General features: G+C 52.1%; 1 protein-coding gene across 11 annotated transcripts in view; it reads left to right on the top strand.

Annotated features, from left to right (window-relative positions):
• The first annotated feature begins 2,768 nt into the window (after window positions 1-2,768).
• The window catches only part of LOC101794193 (CBP80/20-dependent translation initiation factor), a 167,227-nt gene continuing 144,177 nt past the window's right edge, over window positions 2,769-25,818 (top strand). For 7 of the 11 annotated variants that reach the window (XR_011805560.1, XM_038169454.2, XM_072030439.1 and 4 more), the window contains exons 1-2: window positions 2,772-2,878; window positions 23,816-24,028. Coding sequence is in view for 8 of the 11 variants with exons in the window: in XM_038169454.2 (XP_038025382.1) it covers window positions 23,849-24,028 (180 nt within the window). In the remaining 3 variants the exon portion in view is untranslated. Of the gene's footprint in view, window positions 2,879-3,890; window positions 4,002-21,056; window positions 22,657-23,815; window positions 24,029-25,818 lie in introns of those variants that run through there. The other 4 variants (XM_072030443.1, XM_072030442.1, XM_072030436.1 and 1 more) reach the window with 3 other exon arrangements.

The raw sequence follows: 25,818 nt of genomic DNA, 5'->3' as shown, positions 1-25,818 counted from the left end.
ATATTGCCAGTGGTTGGAACAAGCTGGATGGCATCCACAGAAAGTCAAGCAGCAAGCTAAAACAAACTCCAAACTATCCTACAGGGTACCTCTGACTTTCCATCCTCAGCCCTGGCTGCAGGAATGTACTGGGCTGCACTTGCAGGAGGGGTGATCAGAAGAAAGTGGCTTGGGAGCTGCATCCAAATGAGCCCTGCAATTCCTGGCTGCTGAGAGCAGGGCCAGCCCTCGCTGTGCTGCTCCTGGCGTCATCTCCCCAAGCAGTCTCCATCCCCTGATCCAGCACGTGGGGCTGTAAGAGTGGGATCTGGCCCAGCAGAGCTTGCTGCACCACCCAGAGCTTCATCACCTCTGTCTCAGCCAGGCAGGCACCAGGCTTGGGGCAGATCTATGCTTGCATCCCTGCAGGGAATTAAACACCTTCCTCATGTGCTGCTGGTGCTTAAGCTGGAGAGGTGGGCTACTGTCACCTCTAACCCCCGAGAAAGGCATGAAGGCAGTTGGGAGGTTGGGAAAAGCACACTCCCGGTGCTTTAGCCTTCACACCATTTCCTTTCCCAAACCTTTTCACAGAGCAGAGCTGCTGCTGTCGCTCCTGCTGAGTGTGGGCAAGGGCGCAGAGGGGTGCACAGCCCGTTGGTGCAGGCTGTGGGGGGGGGAGCAAGGGGTACAGCTAGCTGTACAGGGGGTGCAGGCAGGACTGCATCCTAGCCCAGTATGGGTGCTGGGGGTGCAGGCAGCCCCCGCAGCCACCAGGTGACGCCGCAGCGCTGCCTGCAGCCGCTGTCGGGGCCAGGGATGGGGATGGGGATGGGGATGGGGATGGGGATGGGGATGGGGATGGGGATGGGGATGGGGATGGGGATGGGGATGGGGAGAGCGGGGCTTTGGGGGGCTGCTGGGATGCAGGAGCTTGGGATGGGGAGCAGCAGGGTTCAGAAGCAGCGCACACAGCCCTCCTTCCAGCCCCTTACAAATGCTGAGGGTGGGGTAAGGCCGTGTGCCAGCTCTGCTCACCCCCCCAGCTCCCCAGGCAGCCCTGGGACCCCAAACCTTCCCGACCACCTCACCCCAAAATTGCCAAACGTTAAAAAACGAGGCTTGTCTTTCAGTCCTGGGGGCTTGGGGCATGCACTGTGATGTCAAAACCTGGTGATGACCTGAGGCGTACAAGCGCAGGTGTGTGCTGCACAAAGGTACTGCTCGCATGGTGGCATTGCCAAATGTGCTCCTGCAGCAGGATCCTGCAGTAGGATCAGTGCATCTTCAGGTTTGCCCTAAACAGAGGGGGGAAGCATGCATGTGGCTGTGCTAGTGCAGTGCCATGAGGCTGGGTTGGGCAGCGTGGGGCTCACCTGTAGCAATTTTTATTTCTCGGGACCTGCATTAAGCTCTGCCAAGACAGTGGTGGCAGTATGACAGCAGACCCCCCATGACACCAAGAACGCTGTATTTTAAGATGCTTCTGAAAACATCTGCTCCAGGTGTGAGCTAGCTATTCAGCTCCACATCCATTCACCTCCTTTGGCAGTGTTATATATGGAGTGGTAATTCGTGTCGAGAAAATGGTTGATATTAATAAAGAAGGGGAAGATTTGGGAATGTGGCCATGGGGGTTGGAAAGCCCCGTGGTTGAGATAACATTAGACTCTTAACGACGAGGCCATCAGGAATGTAAAAGAGTTTAGAGGGAACAAAGAAGGGTGATTCAGGAGACTCCATGCAGTCTCAGGGTTTCTTGTTCTCGAGATGGTTCTCTTGTTCTCCAGCTGTTAAGGCATGGATGTTTCTGGGTGTTTGCTGTTGTTGTTACATTCAAAGTTGTTTGACCAATGAAAAGTTGTTTTGAAAAGAACTGCTGTGGAGAGAAGGGTATAAGAGGGGAGCCTGCCCTCAAGATAAAAAAAAAAAAAAAAAAAGGCAACACGATGAAGCTACAATAAAGAAGCAGGAAGAAGAAGTGAAGAGGAACAGGCTGGCAGAATGGAGACCAGGACAGTGTTATAAATGAAGTCTCAAGTCAATCTGAATGTTGTAGTATTTATAAAACAAATATTTCTAAAAGGTATAAAAGGCAAGTAAACAGTGCTGGGTGTGCGGGGAGTCTACGCTCCACCAACACGCACACACGAACATCAAACATTCTAAATATACAGAACATTGCTTTACATACTAAACCCGAGTATGCCTATACATACGTACAATCAGGAAAGGTTCGTGTGTGCGTGTTGGTGGAGCGTAGACTCCCCGCACACCCAGCACTGTTTACTTGCCTTTTATACCTTTTAGAAATATTTGTTTTATAAATACTACAACATTCAGATTGACTTGAGACTTCATTTATAACAAGTAGGTCTTGCCTCTCTTCTCAGCCTAGCTCCCATGCTGCTGGATTAATAATGAAACCCCGGTAGGGTTATGGATAAAACCACGCCATTCCAGGCTGCTCCCCTTGCCGAAAAGAGACTGAAAGCATAACCCCGGTGCTAAACTAACACTGTGCTCCCCACTTCCAGCTGCCCTCGGGTGTGTGCAAGGTTGTCATGGCAACCACACAGCCAAAAATACAGCAGAGCGGGGCGGAAGGAGATCTTTTTAATCCAATTTAACGCCCAAATCAGAGCAAGGTTGCGCATCATTCCTAGCTTTAGGGTCCTCCTGCTGGCCCTGGGGAGCTTCCCCCAGGCGGGCCGGAGCCCACCGCCGCCAGGCCGGCAGCTCCCAAACTACAACTCCCGGCAGGGCCAGCGGGGGCCGGGCCGGGCGGGGAGAGGGGCGGGGCGAGGGGCGGTGCCCGGCCGCCTCCCGGAGCCGTGCCGAGCCGGCCCCTGTCTGCTCGCGGCTGGGCGGCGCCCCCTACCCCGCCGCAGCGCCCACGGTAAGACAGGGACCAGGCACCGGGCGGGGGTGGGGGAGGGGGCGCGGGGCCGGGGCCGGGGCCCCGGGCGGGGAGGGGTCGCGGTCCCCTCGGGGCCCTGCCGGCTCCCGCTGCCGGGGTGGTGTGCGTGCGGGGGTGGTGTGTGGCCCTAATGGAGACTGGCTCCCGTGGGCAGCGTTTGGGGCCGGGTGGTGGTTAGGGCGGTCTCCACCTGCTGCTTGCCCTCCCTGCTGTTCCTATGTGCCCCACCCCCTCCTCCACCCCCCTATGACACCACATACCCACCGTGGCACTGCATCCACCCCAACGCTTGCCTTGCCCTAGCCCTTGCCCTTGCCTGCAGCCGGGTGCCAAGGTGATGGGTGGGTGGCAGTAGTATCCACAGCAGGACAAGGATTTGGACCTAAAGCTTCCCTTTGGGCCAGGTGGTGGTGTGTGTGGCCTTGGTGGCCATGGGATCAAATGTGCTTGTAGGGTGCTTGTGCTCTCCAGCCCGGCTGCGGGTCCATGCTTGGCACCTGAGAGCTCACACACTGGCAGTTTTCTTGTGAGCCGTGCTGTAAGCCTGGAGGCATGGCTGCTGAGCGACCCTGGGGTCCCAGCACCTCAAAAATCAGTGCCTCTAGTCGTTTCTCTGGAAAATGAGGCTGAGAGGCATTCTTGGAGGATGCAGGTGTGCCCTACAAGAGGAGGGATGCAGTACAAAACCTTCCTTGCCCCTTTTGCATCCAAGCTCGCCACAGCATGGCATGTGTCATGCCAGCCTGGGGAGACACATACAGTGGTATTTCTGGCTGCTGGCTTGCTTCCAGCATGTAATCTGATGTGAGGGCAAGCTGTGGGTGTCCCTGGCCCTGGAATGGTGCAAATCTGGGGCTGAGCTTCTGTGCCCATAGGTGGCATTGCATGTGCAGCTGTCCCTTGGATGGCTTTGTCAGGGTGGAAAGCAGAAACAGTTGCTCCTCTGAAATAGTAGGCTCTGTTCGTTTGTCTTTTTGTGCTGCCTTTGCTTCCACATGCTGTTCCTCCTCCACTGCTTGGAGGGGTGCAAACTGCTGCCGGGAGTCACAGCCACCACTGGGACTGCTGTAGTAAAAGCCAGCCTTGTTTACAGCAACAAAAGGTATGAGAGGAGACACAAGGTACTGAGCTTCCAGACTCTTCCTCTGGTGGTTTAATGCTCCTTCCATCTACAAACCTAAGAAAGCTTTCTGATGGCGGGTGCTGTTTGTACTCCTCATCTAAGGAGGGGGAGTGAGAGAGCGGTTGTGGTGTTTAGTTGCCTAGCACAGTAAAACCACCACACCATTAGAGCATCCAGCACAGCAGGGGATGTCATGCATGTTGGAGAGGGAAGCATCGCGCTCTGCTTATGTTTTTTGTGATCTTGGCATGCAAATGTTCACACTTTGTCCCCACCACATGGAAAAAAAAACCACATTGTGTGGTGTAGGTTCATGTTCTTTTTCCTTATAACGACCATAAAGGCTTAATTCTGCACTTAGCTGATCCTGAGGTCCAAAAGCAAAACCTTGCACTGGGTTTTATTCCCTCAAGTCCAGAGTAAAATTTGTAGCCTGTGTTTTCTTTGGCAGAGATGCACGTGTTTTCTGTTTTGGGTGGCTTGGGCTGTGTTTGTATTTAAAGCTCTTTCCCTCTGAGCTCTGGGCCTTCCTTCTACAGAGCTTGCACTGGAGCACTCTGAGAATTGACTGTGTCACAGTTAAAGTACTGTGGGACTAATAATTTTGTCTAGCTCTGAGGAAATATTTTTTATCACTTAAAAAATCTCAAATTGCTTTTAAAGGGAGGCAAAGGAGCAGAAGTTAGATGGTGAAGGTGATGTGGTAAATGATGAGTGTCAGGTGAGCAGCCCCCAGGGGCTCCCCAGCTGACAGGGCTGCAGGAGGCTGGCAAAATCATTTGTGGAGATGAACTGAACACCAGCCCTGCCTCTGCAGAGGGATCTGTGAGAGGAGTGAGCTGTCTGAGGCGTTCGGCTTGCTCTCACATGCTTGTTCCTGTAGCTGAGTCAGCCTTGCGCACAACTGGGCTGGGAATTGTCTGTGGAGGGTTCCTGAGAGCTGTGAAAGATCATGTTCAAAGTGTGGAAACGTTCTCCACAGTGAGCCTTCAGTAAGGTCCTGCGTGTTTGTGAGGAATTGTACCTAAACGTACAGCAAGGCCTGTGGCTTCTGTGAAAGCTGGGGCTGGGATCCTATATTTCAGGAACTGTTTTGGGCACACTTAGCATATTGTTGGAATATTTCTGCTAAATTGCAGAGCAGTGGAATACTGCAAATTGCATCATTGTTCTTCAGTTTAGCAGAAGCATTCAGATGTTTACATTACCTATGATGTTGTTAAGTTTCAGAGTTAACAGTCTGCTGGTGTGTTTGGAGTAGCTCTTTTTCAGGCTGGGGAAAGGACAACTGTTCCCATCTGGAAAATCTGTGCAGTGTTGAAGCTTATGGGCAAGTAGTGTCCATAAATGCTTCAGGATGTCCTTGTGAAACTCCTTGGAGAAAGTACAGTTCTGCTACTGGAGTGCAATTAGTGCTTTATTGAGTCATCAGAAGGGAAGGGCTAGTGTAGCTAGCCAGTAATTTTATGTTTACTTGAGAGAGTGGCTGTTTAATTTACACTTCATATAAATTATATAAATGTATGTATCTATAGTAAATTATAAAATGGATGCCTTGCTAATGATTGTAAGAGAAATACATTTTCTGGTCAGTTCAGACTGAAACAGGGATGCCATTGGGTGTTCTTAAAGCTTTTGAGCATCTATCTTCCAGCTTCCATGCTGGAAAGAGAGGCTTTGTTTCTTCCACATCTGCCTTGGGCTGTCCCATGTTTGGTCTGGCTTTGCTGGCTATGACTTGTGGAAAACAGACTCCACAATCAGTAAGACTGTAAAGTAGGTATGTTTATTCAGCGCTGGGCAGCATGGGGGGTAGTCCCGCCAGTCGTGCGCACCTGATGCGGCAACTTGCCTTGGTTATATGCAGCAAAGAGTTACATATGCATGAAATTTCACAATACGCCTATACATATTCATTTGACCGTGAGCCAGCAGTGTGCCCTTGTGGCCAAGAGGGCTAATGGGATCCTGGCGTGTATTAAAAGGAGCGTGGCCAGCAGGTCAAGGGAAGTGATCCTCCCCCTCTACTCTGCCCTGGTCAGGCCTCACCTGGAGTACTGTGTCCAGTTCTTGGCTCCCCGGTACAAGAAAGACGGGGATCTCCTAGAAAGAGTCCAGTGGAAGGCCACAAAGATGATACAGGGCCTGGAGCATCTTCCTTATGAAGAAAGGCTGAGAGACCTGGGCCTGTTCAGCCTGGAGAAGAGAAGACTGAGAGGGGATCTCCTCAGTGTATATAAATATCTGAGGGGTGGGGGACAGAAGGATGTAGCCAACCTCTTCTCAGTGGTTTGTGGGGATAGGACGAGGGGCAACGGCTGCAAGTTAGAGCACAGGAAGTTCTGTACTGACATGCGAAAACTTCACGGTGAGGGTGATGGAGCATTGGAACAGGCTGCCTAGGGAGGTTGTAGAGTCTCCTTCTCTGGAGATATTCAAGGCCTGTCTGGAGGCCTACCTGGGCATCCTGCTCTGAGGAACCTGCTTTGGCAGGGGGGTTGGACCCGATGATCTTTCGAGGTCCCTTCCAACCCCTACAGTTCTGTGATTCTGTGATAACCTGTCCCCGCTTCATATTACAATTAGTTCCAAGGAGTCATTTCCATAAACTCCTTCCATCTGTGCTTGCACAGTGTATTCTGGTGGTGGTTGTTGGGGATCGTGGGGATGAAGATTGATGACTCTTCCTCATCACTGCTAGTTGACCTCTTGTCTCTGCGCAGACTCGGTTGCTCCTTGGCTCTTGTCCATCCGCAGGACCAGTTTCTGCCAGTTTCTTAAGATAGGCTCACGCTCTTATTAGGAGGCTGACCTTGGTAAGGGGCCCAAGGCTTCTTGCTTTAGTTAATTTGCACAATGCACCATAGTTAGCAAAGACGCTAAGTAGCAGCCTAGTTCAATGCCATCAGTGCTCTATCTCTACTTGATAAGATTCTCCTCACTCCCTCTCTCAGCTCTGCATAGCTACTGTTGCTGTGCTCCAACTGAGAGATCCCGAAAAGATAGCTAGTAATGGAGATGGCATCTCTGTAATGGATGTGAGATGTTTTGCTTTTCCACATTAGCTTTCAGGGCCTCCTTTGAGGTAGTCCATGGAGCTTCAAGGCTTTAGAGACCACAGATGGATGAGGAGTAGTCTCGTGCTTCAGGAAAGCCATTGCTTCTGTCTCTTCACTCCTACAAGGCAGCCCACAGCCTCCTCTTTCCCCAGGCACGTAGCAGTCATGGCAAAAGAAGGAAAAAAAACAAACAAACAACAAATTGGTTTGTCCTGTGGCAGGAGAAGCTGTGCTGACTCAATTACACTGCTACCTCTGTGGGACCAAATCCTGCCTCACCTGTTGGCAAGCAGCCTGCTGCAGGAGCATTTAATAGCGTGCAGCAATTTCTAGGAGGGCGTCTGCCCTGTGGCCACAAGCTGACTTGGCTTGGGTTCCTCCTGCCACCCATCAGATGCTGTCACTGTGGTGGCAGGATGCAGAGGGATGTGGGTGGCAGGACCTGCCCTGGGATGTGCTGGGGACAGGGAGTGGCTCGGCTGAGGATGTGCCCTAGTGCCCAACTATTTTAATTGGCCTTTATGCAAAAGGAAAAAAAAAAAAAAAAAAAAAAAACAAAAAAAAAACTTTCCTCTTCTTTCTGGAGTGGCCTAGCTCCCCTGGATGGGTTTGCGCAGCCTGTGTCGAAGCATTGTCTTCCCAACACCGGAGCAGAAGGCACGTCTCCCACAGGTTTCCCCAACCTACCACAGGGAGCTGCTAGCTGGGCGTACCATGCCTTGTAACTCATTCCAAAAACTCTGCTTTCGAACTTGGGAAGTCCTGGAGGAGCTGTGAAGGGCTACTCAGCATAGCCAGGGCAGTTGGTGGGGAGGTGAGTGGCTTGGCTGGGGTCTGCACAGTGGGGACATCGTTGTCATGTCTGTGTCCTGGTTTCAGTTAGGACAGAGTTAATTTTCTTCCTAGTAGCTGGCAGAATGCTATGTTCTGGCTTAGGACGAGAAGAGTGCTGATAACATGCTGATGTTTTAATTGTTGCAGAGCGGTGTTTACACCAAACCAAGGATGCTTCAGCTTCTCACTCTGTCCTGCCAATGGGCAGGCTGGGGGTGCAGTAAGAGCTGGGAAGGGACAGACCCAGGACAGCTGACCCAAACTGGCCAAAGGGGTATTCCATCCCATCTGATGTCATGCTGAACAACAGATAGGGGTGGCTAGCGGGGGGAGGGGGCCGGACTGCTCGGGGTTAGGCTGGGCATCGGTCAGCGGATGGTGAGCAATTGCATTGTGCATTACTTGTTTTGTACACATTAGTAGTAGTAGTACTATTATCATCATCATTGTTATTATTTATTTTCCTGTCCTAATAAACTGTATTTATCTCAACCCACAGGCTTCACTTTCCCATTTCTCTCCCCCATCCCAGAGAGGGAGGGGGGAGGGTGAGCGAATGACTGTGTGGTGTTTAGCTGCCAGCCGGGTTAAACCACAACAGTCTGGGCCACCAGTGAGCAATTTTAGGAGGTGCTGTGGTCTGTGGAAACACATCTGAGTGCTTTCCAGTGCAGGAATCATCTTAAGATTAATTTTAAAGGATTTCTTGTCTCGCAGAGAAGTGTGTCCTCTGGTCACCAGTGGGGCCATGCTGTAGTGTAGGTGCAGCCAAGCCTGTTGCCCTGTGAACGGGGCTTGCTTTTGTGTGCAGGCATCTCCATCACACGGCCAGAGGCAAATCCCGAGGGCACCGGGCTCCTGGGCTGCAGGAGCCAGAGCAGGAGGGTGGTGTGGCATCCCCCTGCAGCTGGAAGGGGACTCAAATACCATACCCACCTTGCCGTTCCAAATACCATCTTTGGTGTTTGTACAAGAGGGGAAAAAAAAGCAGGAACTGTTGTGGCGGGGCTGCAGTTGTCAGCTGGAGGCTAATAATAGGAAATGTTTGGTGCTTAATGCCTGGTAAGCTTTGTCTGGCCAGAGAAGCTGGGGTGAAAGCCTGTGGGAGCTGCGGGGTGCTCCAAGAAATGCAGCTTCTTGCTGGGCGATCAGCTTGGAGACATCTTATATTGCAGCTCTCTGGCTTGGGAAGCTATGCTGGCAGTTCTAAAAGCTGCAGCAATCATTTCTGTAGCTGGAGGCTTTACGGTTGTACATAGAGGCTTGTGGTGCTTTTTGAAATGGCTTTTTTTTTCCCCCTACATGTGCACACATCATTGTTGTAAGCTACTAAGTTAATTAGATGTAGTTTTCAGGGGCTGTTAAGTTGGGTGAGAACAGTTGGCTTTGAAAGCTTGTCAAAGAGGTTCTCCTGTACTTTTTGGCTGGAAGATAAAGGAGTGATTAATGTGTTTGAGCTCAGGAGTGGATTCATTTAAAGGTCTGGTCCTGTAGGCCCAGCTGAGATCCTTAAGGGCAGTTTTCCTGACATTGTTCTACCTTTGGTGCAATCATTCTGGTTTCATTTGATCTGCAATCGAGCTCACCTCTCCGATTAGAGGAGAGGGCGGTGGCACATGGGACTCTGGACCTGCTAATGCTGTAAACATGCGCTCCTGTACTGCAGCTGGGTGGCAGTCACAGTTCTGCTGCCCTGCCTGCTTGTGGGGAACCCACAGGGTCTGGGGCTGGGGAGAAGCCCTGTCCCTGTTTAACATTTGGGCTGCCAGGTCCACCGAGCTGTGAGGCCACAGTGCCGATGCCCAAGAGGGAGCAGCTGCTGCAGAAACCTGCGTGGGATCCCGGTGCATGGTGCTGCATGATGCCCCCCCCTTCTTTCAGGACCAGCTCTGATCCTGGTGGCAGCTCTGAAATTAATGGCACATTTCTAGAAAGCTCTACTAGCGAGCAGCCAGCTTGCCATCCCTTCCCTGCAGCCCTGCTCCAGCTGTCCCCACGCTGCTCGTGTTTTCCTGCCTCTGTGGCTGCTCTTGGCAGCATCTGTGGTGGGCAGGACACCGACAGTTAAGTGTAGTGCTTGGCTGGCAGGTGGGGAAGCAGACAAAGGATTTGGGGGGCGGTGAGAACGAGGGGGTGTCCCCTCCCTTCCACCCTCCCACCACGCGTTCAGCAGCTGTGGCTGGTCCCCCTGGCAGCATGGCGGTGCCGCAGCCTGCAGCCACCCTGTGCTGATGGCTTTGTTCTCTCTCACACTGCCTCACTGCCGTCTTTTGTGCTGTGGGAAGGGGCCAGCAGTGGGGGATTTTAATGCCAAGGTTGCTGACCCGTCTCCATCTGACTGCCTCTGCTCACCCAGTGCTTGTGGGGATGGGGTTAATCCTGCACCTGGATGAGTGTTTTGGGGGATATCGGCCAGCTGTCTGCCGGAGGTTTGGGGAGGGTTGGAGCATGTGCCATCTCAGGCAGCAGGATGGTAGCCTGGCTAAGCGTATCCATTTAATTGAACCATAAATCCTGCAGCAGACCAATAGTACAGGAATTTATTAAAACCCCAGGGTGCTGGTTGCCCTCCCTCCCTGCTTTTTGAGTGCCGGCAAAGCACACAGCATCTTTCTAGGAATCAGCTCCCTCCCGGCTGCACTCAGCTGAAGGAGGATGTTTATGTGGCTTTTTTAAGCACAAATTTGCATTACATGGGGTGAGAGATTGATTTATCAAGTGGCAACAGCCACTTCAGATTGAAGCTTCTGTTTCTGTGCTTTTTGTTTTTATTATTTTGTTTACAGAGATGAGGTCTGTGCAGTCAGACTGGCCATCACTCGAAACTTTTTAACCCAGGGATTAATTTCAGCCAGATCAGACAGAGGAGCGCAGATTTCACAGATAAGATCTTCTATGCTTTAAGGAAAAGGGTGGAAGAGGGAAATCCAAATTTCTTCCTGACCACAAAGAGAGGCTGCAGCAGTCGTGAGCTCAAATACTGTCTGGGTGCGAGTGGGTCAGTTAATTTGCTGATACCTACTAGGGATTTGGGGTTTGTGTTGCTGCAACCAACCCAAATACGTGCTGCTTCTTGCAGGGATGAGGGCTAGAAGGTCCCAGAGGGAGCTTTGCATCTGGGGTGACGGGGGAGAGGGAATGGTCTGGGTGTGCATGTTGTAGGCACAGTGGGGAGTGTGGGGAATGTGGGTCACAAATCAGTATGAAACTGGGCCCTGTTATAGGGCTGCCTGCGGATGTTTGTTTTTCTTGGGTGTCCCAAAACTCTGGAGCTGAGCTGGGGCCAGGTGGAATGTTGGCTTTCAGGAGTGCCTTAGGCAGTACCCTCGCAAGCATTTTGTTATTCAAATAATACAAATTGAACAAAAGGAAGAAGGAGCTGGCTGTGGAGGTGCTGCCAGGGATGGTGATCACGCACTGCAGGAGCAGCAGTGCTGGGGCTTGGTTTATTGATGGCTTTGTAAGCCCTGCTACCCCACAGGTTATTCTTTGCTTTGAGCCTCACATTTGCCTGGACCCCTCTGTCCTGGTGCCATTCTCTCCTCCTGGCCATCTCAGGCTGACCTCCAGCTCAGCATTTTATGTGGAGTATGAAGAAGGGGCTGGAGCTGTCAGCTGGCAGTGGGGATCTTCCATGTTGTGTAGGACCTCTGGTGTTCTGGGAGTGCTTTAGGGGCACCAAAACTAACAATAACAAGAAAAATCTACTCCAAGGAGTACATAGTCCTGAGGATGGCCCCAAATCTTTGCATTCAATAGGGTTTTCTTGGTTATCTCTCTTTGTATCGTCTGGCATCTGAGTAGGTGGTTGGGAGGTGCTGTGACTGGTGTTGTGCAGAGCAGAAGTTGCAAGTCCTTGGTGGGACTGAAGGTGCAGGAAGGCATCTGACCATGCTTCCCCATCTGTGTTTGTGGTGCTGGTGAGGAATAGGAACATCCCTGGTGTAGGGTTCAGGCTGTGCAGCTGCAGGACCCCTGGACTTGGGGTGGGTTGAGACTTGTGCAGATAAAGATGGGTACAAAGCCCTGGGAAGGGGATCAACTGGAGAGCAGCAGGAGCTGGTCCTGTGCCTTCAGGAGAGGCTCAGCTGGGAAGTGATGAAGCATCCCCATACAGCACTGTGCTAGAGGGGTTTGGTTGTGCCCTGGGTTTCCTTATATTTGTCAACCTGTACTTATTGCCCGTGCTCTGACCATGCAGCCGCGCTGTTCTCTCCCAGGGCTTGGTGCTCGCTTGTGACCACCTGGCTTGCAGTACAAAGCTGGTGGCAGGTTTATCTCCAGTCTGCTGCCTCTCTGCTGTGACATCCTGCAGTCCCAACAGGCTCCCCAGCCTTGAGCTGAGCCTTGCCATGTACCTTCTGGGACAATCAGGTGTTTTACTGCTGTTTCTAATGGTGATAGTTAATGCCTGTGGTGTGCTACTGCCTAGAAGCTTGTGGAGAGTGTTTCATGGCCAGGGAATGGACAAAGTCTGTCCCCAAAACCTTGGTTGGGTTTGCTGTGGTTTCCATTTGAGGTGGAGGTCCAGACTGGCAGCATTCTGACATCATTGGGGGCCCGTGACCTTGTTTGGATGTAGGGCTTGGAGCTGCTAACAGAAGTGATTTGTGAACACCCAGTTCCTAGCAGAGCTGAGGAGGATGCTCTGTCCTGCTCGTGACGACTCTTCTTCCAGCTACAACCTGAGGCTGCCTTTTTTGTCTCTCCCCTTCTGCTGTCACTACTGGCACTCTTTATGGGGATTCTATTCCTTTTTTGTCAGCTTGGAGAACTATTTTCTTTACGCTTGCCTCGATTTAGGGCTTGGGGAGGGGGGATATGACTCAGCCTTTCCTCTGCTCCTGTTTGCACAGTCATCCCTCACCAGCTCCACTGAGGCTTTCTACACACACCTCACATTACAAACGCTTCATTTTCACAGAATCATCTAGGTTGGAAGAGACCTAACCTGCTGTAGTGGGTTTACGTGGCAAGGTTTTGGTAGCAGGGGGCCATAGGGGTGGTTTCTGTGAGAAAGATCTAGAAGCCGCCCCATGTTTGGGAAGGGCCCCGTTGTTTTCCAGATCTGAGCCAATAAGCGATGTTGTTTTGCGCCTCTGTGAGAGCATATTTAAGACAGGGAAAAAAAACGCTGCGCCACACAGCAGCCGGGAGAGTCAAGGGAGTGAGAAACAGCCTTGCAGGTGCCAAGGTCAGTGTAGAAGGAGGGGGAGAGGTGCTCCAGGCGCCGGAGCAGAAGTCCCCTGTGGCCTGTGGTGAGGACCATGGTGAAGCAGGATGTCCCCCTGCAGCCCGTGGAGTACCACGGTGGAGCAGGGTTTCACGCTGCAGCCCGTGGAGGAGACCACGGTGGAGCAGGTGGCCCTGCACCGACGGAGGCTGCCGCCTGTGGAAGACCCCTGCCGGAGCAGATTCCGGGCCGGACCTGTAGCCCGTGGAGAGGAGACCACGCAGGAGCAGGTGATCTGGCAGGAGCTGCTGCCCGTAGGGGAGCCAGGTTGGAGCAGTTTTCTCCTGAGGGATGGACCCCGTGGTACGGACCCATATCTGGAGCAGTTCTGGAAGAGCTGCTGCCTGTGGGAAGCCCACGTCGGATCAGTTCGTCAAGGACTGCATCCCGTGGGTGGGACCCCACAGCACAGGGGACGAGAGTGACCGAGAAGGAGCGGCAGAGAAGAAGTGCTGTAGACTGACCATAACCCCCATTCCCCCGTTCCCCTGCGCCGCTCGGGGGGAGGAGGTGGAAGAGGGTGGATGGGGGGGGAGGTGCTTTTGTTTTCTTTCCTTTGTTTCTCACTTCTCTAGCTTGTTAGTAATGAGCAATAAATCTTACTATCTGTCTTCTTATGCTGAGTCTGGTTTGCCCGTTACACTAATTATTGCGTGATTTTCTCGTCCTTATCTCAATCCTTGAGCCCCTTTCACATATTTTCTCCCCATTCCTCTTTGAGGAGGGGAGTGAGAGAGCGGCTGTGGTGGAGCTCGACTGCCCACTCGAGCGGAACCACAACACCTGCTGATCCTAATCCATAGGGACTCAACCTTATCATTCCCAGTCTCAGCCTCGAGTTCCACAACATCAAAAACTCTCTAATATAGAGAGCCACACCACCCCCCATTCTGTGCTGCCTGTCCCTTCTGAAGAGCCTATAGCCAGACATTGCAGCACTCCGGTCATGAGAGTGGTCCCACCACGTTTCCGTGATGGCAACCAAGTCGTAGCCTGCCTGCTACACAAGGGCTTCCAGCTCCTCCTGTTTGTTACCCATGCTGTGTGCATTAGTGTAGATGCACTTCAGCTGGGCCATTGCCTTCTCTCCCAGCCTTGCCATTGTTTCCCTCTGGCACACCTCCAGCAAGCCTTGTTTCAGCCCTGTCCCCCTTCCTACCTAGTTAAAAGCCCTCTCAATGAGCCCTGCCAGCTCCTGGCCTAGGATCTGTTTTCCCCTTAGAGATAGGGACCTGTCTGCAGCCATCAGGCCGGGTGCCGAGTAAAGCGCCCCATGGTCAAAAAAACACAAAATTTCTGTGTTGGCACCAGCCGCCTCTGAGCCACATGTTTATCAGGTGGGCTTTCCGTGTCCTCTCTGTACCCCTCCCTGCCACCACAGGGATGGACAAAAACACCACCTGTACTCCTGCTCCATCCACTCCCGTCCCAGTCCCATAAAGTCCCGTTTGATAGCCTTCAGGCTTCTCTCTTCAATATTATCACTGCCAGCTGTCATGGTTCTGCTCGAGTGGGCAGCCGAGCTCCACCACAGCCGCTCTGTCACTCCCCCTCCTCAAAGAGGAACAGGGAGAAAATACGATGAAAAGGGCTCAAAGGTTGAGATAAGGACGAGAAGATCACACAGTAATTATTGTAACGGGCAAAACAGACTCTGCATAGGGAGATAGTAAGGTTTATTGCTTATTACTAACAAGCTAGAGAAGTGAGAAACAAAGGAAAGAAAACAAAAGCACCTTCCCCCCCCATCCCACAGGCTTCCCACAGGCAGCAGCTCTTCCAGAACTGCTCCAGATATGGGTCCGTACCACGGGGTCCATCCCTCAGGAGCAAACTGCTCCAACCTGGCTCCCCTACGGGCAGCAGCTCCTGCATGGTCTCCTCTCCACGGGCTACAGGTCCGGCCCGGCATCTGCTCCGGCAGGGGTCTTCCACAGGCGGCAGCCTCCATCGGTGCAGGGCCACCTGCTCCACCGTGGTCTCCTCCATGGGCTGCAGCGTGGAACCCTGCTCCACCGTGGTACTCCATGGGCTGCAGGGGGACATCCTGCTTCACCATGGTCCTCACCACAGGCCGCAGGGGACTTCTGCTCTGGCGCCTGGAGCACCTCTCCCCCTCCTTCTTCACTGACCTTGGCGCCTGCAAGGCTGTTCCTCGCTCCTCTCACTCTCCCAGCTGCTGTGTGGCGCAGCGTTTTTTTTCCCCTGTCTTAAATATGCTCTCACAGAGGCGCAAAACAACATTGCTTATTGGCTCGGCTCTGGTCAGCAGTGGGGTCCTTACCTAACATGGGGCAGCTTCTAGATCCTTCTCACAGAAACCACCCCTATGGCCCCCTGCTACCAAAACCTTGCCACGTAAATCCACTACAGGAGAATGAACAGTGCAGTGCTTGAATGTCATCTCCCAGGACCATAAAACTATTTGGGTTGGAGAAGACTTCAGGAGGTCTCTAGTTCAGCCACTCGTCCAAAGCATGACCTTGCGTTTCTCCAGAGCATGGCCTTTGCTGAATTTGGATATTAATTAACCTTTTGCTGTATTGGTCAGGCAAGCATGCTCTGACCAAGAAGCCCAGTAGGAAGGGAGTAAGGTCAGAAGGGAAACTTAAAAGACAAATGCAAAAAACTCAGAGCTGGAAGTTATCTTGGAGCACCAGGCAGTGCCGCAAGGTCAGGCAGTGCCTGTGCTGTTGTGCCTCTCCACTGACACCGACGGTGACAGCAGCCCATCAGCAGTGGCTCCAGCCTATCACAGAGATGTTGTGGGGACAATGACAACTCTGTAGGGCTGCTGGTCCCTCTTGTTACATGACTCACATCAGCTCTGTGCAGACTTAAGTGCATAACAGTTATGTGCTGCGACTTTTTAGTCTCTTGTTTTATTGTGAGCATTAGCTGTCGACCAACTCGCTTTGCTGTCAGTTCCTGGCCACCTGCTCTAGGGAGCTCTGTGTGCAGTGATGATCCTAAACCAAGCATAGGTGGTAATTCATCACCTGTAAATGTGGGGCGCTTCTACTCCTGCCGAGCTCTGCTTTCCTTTAGGGAGACAGAGGTCCTGTAAATGACTCGTCTTTGGAGCTTTCTGCTAGAGACACAGCGATGTCTCAAATATGAGATTTGGGCTTGTTTGCTGCACTTTGTGACTTCGGCTAAACCTGTTCCCTTTCAGTCCGTCTCTCCTGTTGCTCGTGTGCAAAGCGCTGGCGGGTGCAGGGGTGAGCACCCCAGGTATGGGGTGCAAGTTGGAATGTCCTGGGGCAGCGACCCAGCAAGACCTTCCCTTGGTTCCATACCCTCCAGCATCACCCCCCAAAAAAGGCAAAAAGTCCTCTCGTTCTGCTTTGGCCCTGGGGACAGGCCACCCTCTGGCCCTGCCAGTTGAGTCCCACTCCAAAGCGATGCCACTGGTACTGGCCATCCCCTTCCCTATGCACAGGCACCTCCATGTGCTGCCGTGTCCTCCAGGATGTGCTGTGGTCACCTGTGCTTCCATCTCAGGACTTGACAATTTCTTTAGTACTTACTATTTAATAATTGATGCTTTCCATTTAATAATTGGCACTAATTAGCTAAGGGGTGAGAAGCATGTCCTCCGCCGGGGCTCCGTGTTCTCTGGGGCTCTTCTTTCTTTTTCTTTTTTTTATTTTTTAATATTTTTTTCTTTCTTAACATGCCACATGATTTTGTTTGGGAGCTAATCTGTGTTATTGATCTACATAATTAGCCTTTTTGACAGTCTGGGCACATTTGGGAATAATTCCTTGGGCAGATGAAATCCTTAGGCCAGAACTGCTGTAAACGAAGCTACAATTGTTCTGAAGTGACAGATGAGAAATAGTTCAAGAGCTGGAAATTACACAAGCTGGGAACAAATTTTTCTTCTTCCCTTCTGGATGGCATGTGGCTCACTCAGATTTTGCTTGGTAATTTTACACTCCTCTCCAACCAGGCTGTAAATACCAGTTGCCGTAGCAGGGGAGGGCGAGGGATGAAATCTCTGTGTCCTGCCATGCAACAGGAGCTCCTGGTTCCTCACCCCACCACCCACAGGGAGGGAGGAGCATGAGCCTTGCTGCAAGACTCTGGTCCTAAATCCTGCTTAGTTCATGTGGAAACACACCCCTTTCCATCCCAGGTGCAAAAGCTTGGTGGTTTCATTTCTTTAAGGAGTGAAGTGGCATTCAGCCACAGAGAAATAGGAATGTGTTTGTTCCCAGTATGTTCAAAGCCATATGCAAACACCACAGGGCTTTGCGGTTGCACTAGAAATAGCTAATAGCTGGTTGATGCAATTTTGCATGCATTCCCCAGAAGAGGCTGTTGGAGTAGCAGGGCACAGGGTGCAGGAGGGCTCCGTTTGTGTGGTTCCCCTCCTGTGGCTGTTGCAGGGCTGCATCAATAGGCTCGTAGTGCAGAGCCTGCTGCAGCTCCTGGCTGAGGCTCCTCCTGGCCCCATCGTGCAGCAAGTTCCCCAGTTTTTGCCTCATGTGCAAAATACTTAATTTTGATGGCCTCTCTCTGATGGTCCTTTGGTGTGGCTACCTGCCTTCCCCAAGTCAGGGGAGCCAGGGCAGTGTTCCCCTGTGGCTTTTGCTGGTGTTTAACCGCCTGTCAGCCAGGATGCTTGGAGCCTGTTCCTGGGGCTGGGGTGTTTGGGGGAGCTAAACATGTTTGCCATTACAAGAGATTTGTACTCAGACTTTGTCATGTTTATTTTGCAGCTGTAGTGAGTGATCTCCAGTAACTGTCAATCCTCCCCGTGCTGCTTCCATTTTTAATTTGTGAAGGCTCCCCAGAGGCTGGGAGATGTGGAGATGCTGTGTGATTAACGAGGAGCTTGCAGCTGCGCGAGCTGCTGCTTGCAGCCCAAGTAGTTCACACTGGGGGTCAGTACCTTGGGGGGGACCTCCTGGGGGACCTGCCATGTGTGGGTTCATCCTGCAGCCGTGCTGGTCCTCCACGTGAGTGTGCACGCACAAAAAATGACATTTCATGGGAGCATCAGGTTTGACATGTGAGCAGTGATTGTGTTGTGCAGTAGCCTGCTTGCATGGTCAGATGTGTGGTCCTTGTGAGCTGGAAGCTCCTCTGTTGGTTGTGTGATGGAAGAAGAGCACAGTGGCTTGGGGAAGAAGGTGGTGTTTGAGTAGCTGGTGGGCTGCTTACTCCATCCTGCTTCAGACCCTAGGAAAGAGTCAGAGAGAAGACTGGGGGGGTTGGCATCGCCTGCTGGATGCAGGAGCAGTGGCTCCTGGCTCCCATGTGTGCTCTGGGAGTTGTGTAAACCCTGGTCTCTCTTGAGGAAGTGTCCATGGCTGCTGTCATCGGGGCAGAGGGGTCCTTGTGCAGTTCCCATTTCAGGTGACCACAAGAGGACCTCTCCATGCTTTTCATTTCTGGCCCTACTGGCGGCATGTTTTTTTCAGCAGTTGCCTTGTTCTGCAACAGAGGAGGTGACATCTCGGTGACATGAAGGAGGTGACCTATTATCAGAAAGCAAAGCTGGCAGGCTTTCAAAGGAGATCAGTATTCTGGGACAGATGCACTGGGTAGATGCACATGGTGACCACAGGAGCATCCATTCGAACGCCCTCAGAGCTGACCTTACTGGTGATGCTACATTTAAGGCTTCGTTGGCTTCTCTTCAGTAGATGCATGCCCTTCAGATGGTCTGGGTGCCAGCTGCTGGCTTCCTTATGACTTCACTCACTGGCTAAGGGACAAATGCAGGATTATATCACAGAATCACAGAATTGTCTAGGTTGGAAGAGATCTCAAGATCATCGAGTCCAACCTCTGACCTAACACTAACAAGTCCTCCACTAAACCATATCCCTAAGCTCTACACCTAAACGTCTTTTAAAGACCTCCAGGGATGGTGACTCCACCACTTCCCTGGGCAGCCCATTCCAATACCTCACAACCCTTTCGGTAAAGAAGTTCTTCCTAATATCCAACCTAAAACACCCCAGGTGCAACTTAAGCCCATTCCCCCTCGTCCTGTCACCAGGCACGTGGGAGAACAGACCAACCCCCACCTCGCTACAGCCTCTTTTAATGTACTTATAGAGAGCAATAAGAATCATAGAATCATAGAATATCCTGAGTTGGAAGGGACCCTTAAGGATCATCAAGTCCAACTCTTGACACCGCACAGGTCTACCCAAAAGTTCAGACCATGTGACTAAGTGCACAGTCCAATCTCTTCTTAAATTCAGACAGGCTCGGTGCAGTGACCACTTCCCTGGGGAGCCTGTTCCAGTGTGCAACCACCCTCTCTGTGAAGAACCCCCTCCTGATGTCAAGCCTAAATTTCCCCTGCCTCAGCTTAACCCCGTTCCCGCGGGTCCTGTCACTAGTGTTAATGGAGAAAAGGTCTCCTGCCTCTCGACACCCCCTTACGAGGAAGTTGTAGACTGCGATGAGGTCTCCCCTCAGCCTCCTCTTCTCCAGGCTGAACAGGCCCAGTGCCCTCAGCCGTTCCTCGTACGTCTTCCCCTCCAGGCCTTTCACCATCTTCGTAGCCCTCCTCTGGACACTCTCCAACAGTTTCATGTCCTTTTTATACTGTGGTGCCCAGAACTGCACACAGTACTCGAGGTGAGGTCGCACCAGCGCAGAGTAGAGCGGGACAATCACCTCCCTCGACCTACTAGCGATGCCGTGCTTGATGCACCCCAGGATACGGTTGGCCCTCCTGGCTGCCAGGGCACACTGCTGGCTCATATTCAACTTGCTGTCTACCACGACCCCCAGATCCCTCTCTTCTAGGCTGCTCTCCAGCGTCTCATCGCCCAGTCTGTACGTGCAGCCAGGGTTTCCCCGTCCCAGGTGCAGGACCCGGCACTTGCTCTTATTGAACTTCATGCGGTTGGTGATCGCCCAGCTCTCCAACCTATCCAGATCCCTCTGCAAGGCCTTTCCACCCTCGTTCGAGTCCACAACTCCTCCAAGTTTGGTGTCATTGGCAAATTTGCTCAAAATACCTTCTATTCCTACATCCAGATCGTTTATAAAAATATTGAAAAGTACCGGCCCTAAAATGGAGCCTTGAGGGACCCCACTAGTGACCGCCCGCCAGCCTGACACAGCGCCATTCACCATAACCCTTTGGGCCCTGCCCGTTAGCCAATTGCTCACCCATCGTATGATGTTTTTATTTAGCTGTATGGTGGACATTTTGTCCAGTAGGATCCTATGGGAGACCGTGTCAAAAGCCTTGCTGAAGTCCAAAAAAAATCACATCAGCTGGTTTCCCTTGGTCCACCATACGGGTGATCTTATCATAAAAGGAAATCAGGTTAGTTAGGCAGGACCTGCCCTTCACAAACCCATGCTGGCTGGGACCAATGACTGCTTTGTCCCCCAGGTGCGCCTCAATAAGTTCGAGAACCATCTTCTCCATGATTTTACCAGGCACTGGCGTGAGACTGACAGGCCTGTAATTGCTAGGGTCTTCTTTCTGACCCTTCTTGAAAATCGGCACAACATTTGCCAGTTTCCAGTCTACCGGGACCTCTCCAGAATCCCAGGATCGTTGAAAAATAATTGAGAGAGGTTCCGCGATGACGTCCGCCAGCTCTTTCAGCACCCGGGGATGAATCCCATCCGGACCCATGGACTTGTAGGGATCCAGGTGGAGTAGCAAATCCCGCACACGTTCAGGGTCGGTTGGGAGTTTGTCATCCCCACCGTCCCGGTCCTCCAGCTCAGGGCACCCTGGGTCCCAAAGCCCATCATCGGCATTGAAGACAGAGGCAAAGAAAGCGTTAAGCGTCTCTGCTTTGCCTATGTCATCGTCTGTGAGAAGACCTTCCCTATCAAGGAGCGGCCCTATGTATTCTTTAGTTCTCCTTTTTCCATTCACATATCTAAAAAAACCCTTTTTATTTTCTCTCACAGACACAGCCGGCTTCAACTCTAGGTGTGCTTTGGCCACACGAATTTTCTTCCTACAAACACGAACAGCATCCCTGTATTCTTTCCATGTCACCCGGCCCTCCTTCCAGTAGCGAAACACTCTCTGTTTCCGCCTAATCTCCATTAGAATGTCAAAAAATAAGGTCACCCCTGAGCCTCCTCTTCTCCAGGCTGAACAAGCCCAGCTCCCTCAGCCACTCCAGACCCCTCACCAGCTTTGTTGCCCTTCTCTGGACTCTTTTGAGCCACCTCGATGTCCTTCTTGTAGTAAGAGGCCTAAAACTGAGCACAGTACTCGAGGTGCAGCCTCACCGGAGCTGAGTACAGGGGGACGATCACCTCCCTAGCCCTGCTGGCCACAATGCTTCTTATGCAAGCCAGGATGCTGTTGGCCTTCTTGGCCACCTGAGCACACTGCTGGCTCATATTCAGCCGACTATCAACCATCACTTCCAGGTCCTTCTCTGCCTGGCAGCTCTCCAACCACTCATCTCCCAGCCTGTAGCTCTGCTTGGGGTTATTGTGCCCCAGGTGCAGGACCCGGCACTTGGCCTTGTTGAACTTCATGCAGTTGACCTCAGCCCATCGGTGCAGCCTATCCAGATCCTCCTGCAGAGCCTTCCTACCCTCGATCAGAGCGACACATGCACCTAACTTGGTGTAATCTGCAAACTTACTGAGGGTGCACTCAATACCTTCATCCAGATCGTTGATGAAGATATTAAAGAGGACCGGCCCCAGTACCGAGCCCTGGGGAACTCCACTAGTGACTGGCCTCCAACTGGATTTGACTCCATTCACCACGACTCTTTGGGCCCGGCTATCCAGCCAGTTTCTAACCCAACGAAGCATACGCCAGTCCAAGACAAAAGCAGCCAGTTTCTTGTGGAGAATGCTGTGGGAGACGGTGTCAAAAGCCTTGCTGAAGTCAAGGTAGACCACATCCACAGCCTTTCCCTCATCCACCCAGCGCGTCACTTTGTCATAGAAGGAGATCAGGTTCGTCAAGCAGGACCTGCCTTTCATAAACCCATGCTGACTGGGCCTGATCGCCTGGTTGCCCTGCAAGTGCCGCATGATGACACTCAAGAGAATCTGCTCCATGAGCTTCCCTGGCACTGAGGTCAAACTGACAGGCCTAGAGTTTCCTGGGTCTGCCCTCTGGCCCTTCTTGTAGATGGGCGTCACGTTTGCTAGCCGCCAGTCGACTGGGACCTCCCCTGATAGCCAGGACTGTTGATAAATGATGGTAAGCGGCTTGGCCAGCTCCTCTGCCAGTTCCCTCAGTACCCTCGGGTGGATCCCATCCGGCCCCATCGACTTGTACACATCCAAGTGCCGTAGCAGGTCGCCAACCATTTCTTCGTGGATAGTGAGGGCCACATCCTGCTCCCCATCCCCTTCCACCAGCTCAGGGGACTGGGTATCCAGAGAACAACCGGTATTGCTGCTAAAGACTGAGGCAAAGAAGCCTCAAAGAAGCCTTATGCTGAAGTTCTTCATTTCCTCTGTGGATCAGAGGAGATAAAAGGGGTTTGAACTCAGTCCCTGGTATCTCCTGCAGAGGCGTGCAAGTACTCAGGTGTGCATCCATTCGCATGTGTTGGCTTTGGAGAGGGGCAGGGGTTATTGCTGGGAATGCATAGGGCTCTGGTTTTGTTTTGCAGCAGAGCTCCTAATTCCTTGGTGATATGTGCCCTGAATGAGACTGTCCTACTCTCCCAGTAGGGTTTGTAACATAAGCCCCCTGGGTAATGGCTTCTTATTGTGCTAGCAGTAGTCTACATGTGAGCTTTTAGGAGAAGGCTGTGCTTCTGGAGCAGGAACTGGAGGGAGGGGTTAGTGTCAGGACAGTTAGGTAGCTGAACCAAGCATTGAGATCCAGTCTTTAATTTGGTACCTGCATCTATTTGTGTTTGCACAGCCTTTTCTTCCTTTGCTCTGTATTTTGACTCTCACCAGTAAGAATACATTTAAATACATTTAAAATCTGCACAGAGAGCACCTAGTGATCCATACTGCTGCTGCTCAGAAGGTTTGCATCCTGGTTGGGCTACCTGCCAGTCTGCACCCTGAGCACACCTTAAGGTACAAGCCCCCTAAAGTCCTTGTTTTCTGCAGAGCAGCATCCCTGTGGAGGCAGAGCCGCTGCCATCCGTCCCTGGGGGGCAATGTGGTCTCTACACTGAGCACAGCATCGCCTGTGGCTTCCTCCGGGGCTGCCAGCCAGCCACACTGTGGTGCTCTGCAGGATGTTTTCCCTTTTTCTAATGCATTTTTAACAAGCGGAGGTTTTAAAAATAGATTCTGGTGTGATCACTGTTTCACCTCCACATCCAAACCTCCTCCCTGGACTGTTAGCAGGCGCACTGCTGACTCAGCACCTTGCTTACTGCCACGGTCCTAGAGAAGCTTTGCAGTTCCTGTCCTTTTCATGTCCCCAGCCACAACGCGAACCTCATCATCCTTCCGCTTCCAGTGCAGCCAATGTCACGGGCCTTTTAAATTAAGCTTTGTTAATTTATTGGGCATGTTTCTAGAGGTTTTCTACAGCTTTGGTTGTGAGGAGGATAGGCAAATGTTGTTGTGGCCCTTATGTGTAGGATCACAAGATGGGCCTCTTGCTCATGGAGGAAGAAGAGGGCTCATGAAGGAAGAAGGGGGCATCTGTGCTGGTGGGAGAGGCAGGTGCTGCTCAGCAGGTGACCAAGAACTCAATTTCCATCCTTTTTCCTTCTCAGGCCCCCTCCGTTCCCACTGTCCCAGCTGCAGTGATGGAAAGCTCGTCAGTGGCATCCGCCTCCTCAGAGGCAGGGAGCAGCCGCTCACAGGAGATCGAGGAGCTGGAGCGCTTCATTGACAGCTACGTGCTGGAGTACCAGGTGCAGGGGCTGCTGACCAACAAGATGGAGGGGGACAGGGAGAGTGAGAAGATGCAGTCCAACATCTTGCAGGTTGGTGAGGAGCATGGGCTGAGGGGGACTGCAGGGCTGGGCAATGCCAAAGCAGCTTTCCTAGTGTAGAAATGCAGTGAAATGCTGGATTTGGGGCAGCTTTCTGCTTCAGCCAGGTGTGAGCACTCCCCAGCTGTGTTTTGTATTTATCATGAAGTGGTCTCAGGGTGTGCCTTGAGGTTTTTTTTTTGGTTTCTCCAGGGTTCCTTTGTCAAGTGAAGGACACTGGTGAGAGGCTGCCCTGCACACAGGGGCCGGCAGGGTGCACATGTCTGGAAGCAATGGGTGCTGTTTGGATGGCATCTCCACTCTGTCCCTTAGGAACGGGTGCATGTGAGTGGAGTCTGTCTCAAACAACGCATTGCTTCACCCACAAAATCCCACCAGCTTTAGGAAGAGCTGCGGAGACCCAGCAGGGAGTATCCAAATATTGAGAAGTGTTCCCACATCCCTACATGCCTGTGCTGCTTTTCTCTGTGTGCACAGGGATGTTAGTGAAGAGACAGAGATACTAAAGGCATTAAAAGCCCCATGTGCCCCCTAACACTGTGTCATGCCACTGCACATTTTAATATGTACAATAACCTGTTTGCTTGCTTCCTGAGTGTTGTGTCAGAGAAGCAAACTGCTCTGCTACAGAGGATGTGAATACCCAGCAAAGAGAGTGATCGCTTAGGGGAGATGAGATTTGGTGGTGTCATTAGGATCTAAAAAAACCCAAAACTTTAAAAATTGGCTTTTTGGCTCCCACACGAGGAGAAATTTAAACCTCCTGAACTGATGCTGTTGTCCTGAGGGAAATCCTCCGTATCGTGGAGCCAGCGCTCCTGGAGATGGGATGGCCAAATGGCATGGGACTCACGCAGCAGGGAGCTGAAGGACTCTGCTCTGTGCCCTTGGGTTTGTGAGGCTGCAGTGAACTCAGGTCCATGCAGTGGGGTGCTGGGCATGCTGCTCTCCTGCCATGCAGAATGGTAGAAGAACAGGTGCAGGCTATAAACTGTGTACACTGGGCCTGGGTAAGAAGGACTTGAAGCCAGGGTAGACTCTCCCTTGTTAGGGGACTTAGCTAATGAAGCAATACCCATTAACCCATTAGGCCTTGCCAGGGCTTTCCAGAAGGGACGGGAGGTGTTTAATAATGGATGGGGTGAGGAGTCCTGCAGGAGGGCTCAGTCCCTTCCCTTTGCCCAGGAGATGGGCAGCAATCCTCAATCACCGGCGCTGCGTGGGTAACAAGGTTCCCTCTGCCCCATGGCTGCAGGGGGGTCAGGGCACCTCTTCCCAAGCCGGGCTTGCTGTGGGATGTGCTTTATTTATTAGTATGTGTTGAGGGATTTTTGAAACAGCAAGGAGGCCATCACTTGCTGCAGCTGAGCAAACCAAGCTTCCAGGATGACTACGAGGAGTTACCATAATGATGTTCTTCTATCGCCCGATGGAGGAATTAAAAATATTGTTGCAAGCAGCTGGCACTTCCTTCAAGGACAAGATCTATGTGACTGCTAATCACAAGGGGGTTGTTTTCTTGCAGTTGTTTGTCTGAGTGCTTTCGACCAATAATCTTGTGTTAGAAGCTGTACGCCCCTGCTAGATTGCTATAAGAGTCAGGCTATTCGGGTAAAAAAGGGAGCATGATCTGACCATATTGGTGTGTGTCATGACTTCGGCCGTTCTTCCTGCGACAAATGGCGCCTGAACCGGGACCCGGGACATTGGTGATCAAGCTGGACCTCAAAACTTCTACGGGAGAACAGAGGAGTCAGTGAAGATGGGGCACGAGTAGCTCT

Source organism: Anas platyrhynchos, chromosome W, assembly GCF_047663525.1.
Source record: "Anas platyrhynchos isolate ZD024472 breed Pekin duck chromosome W, IASCAAS_PekinDuck_T2T, whole genome shotgun sequence".
Classification (NCBI taxonomy): domain Eukaryota; kingdom Metazoa; phylum Chordata; class Aves; order Anseriformes; family Anatidae; genus Anas; species Anas platyrhynchos.
Note: the sequence above shows the minus strand (reverse complement) of the source record. Positions and strands in the feature narration are given on the sequence as shown.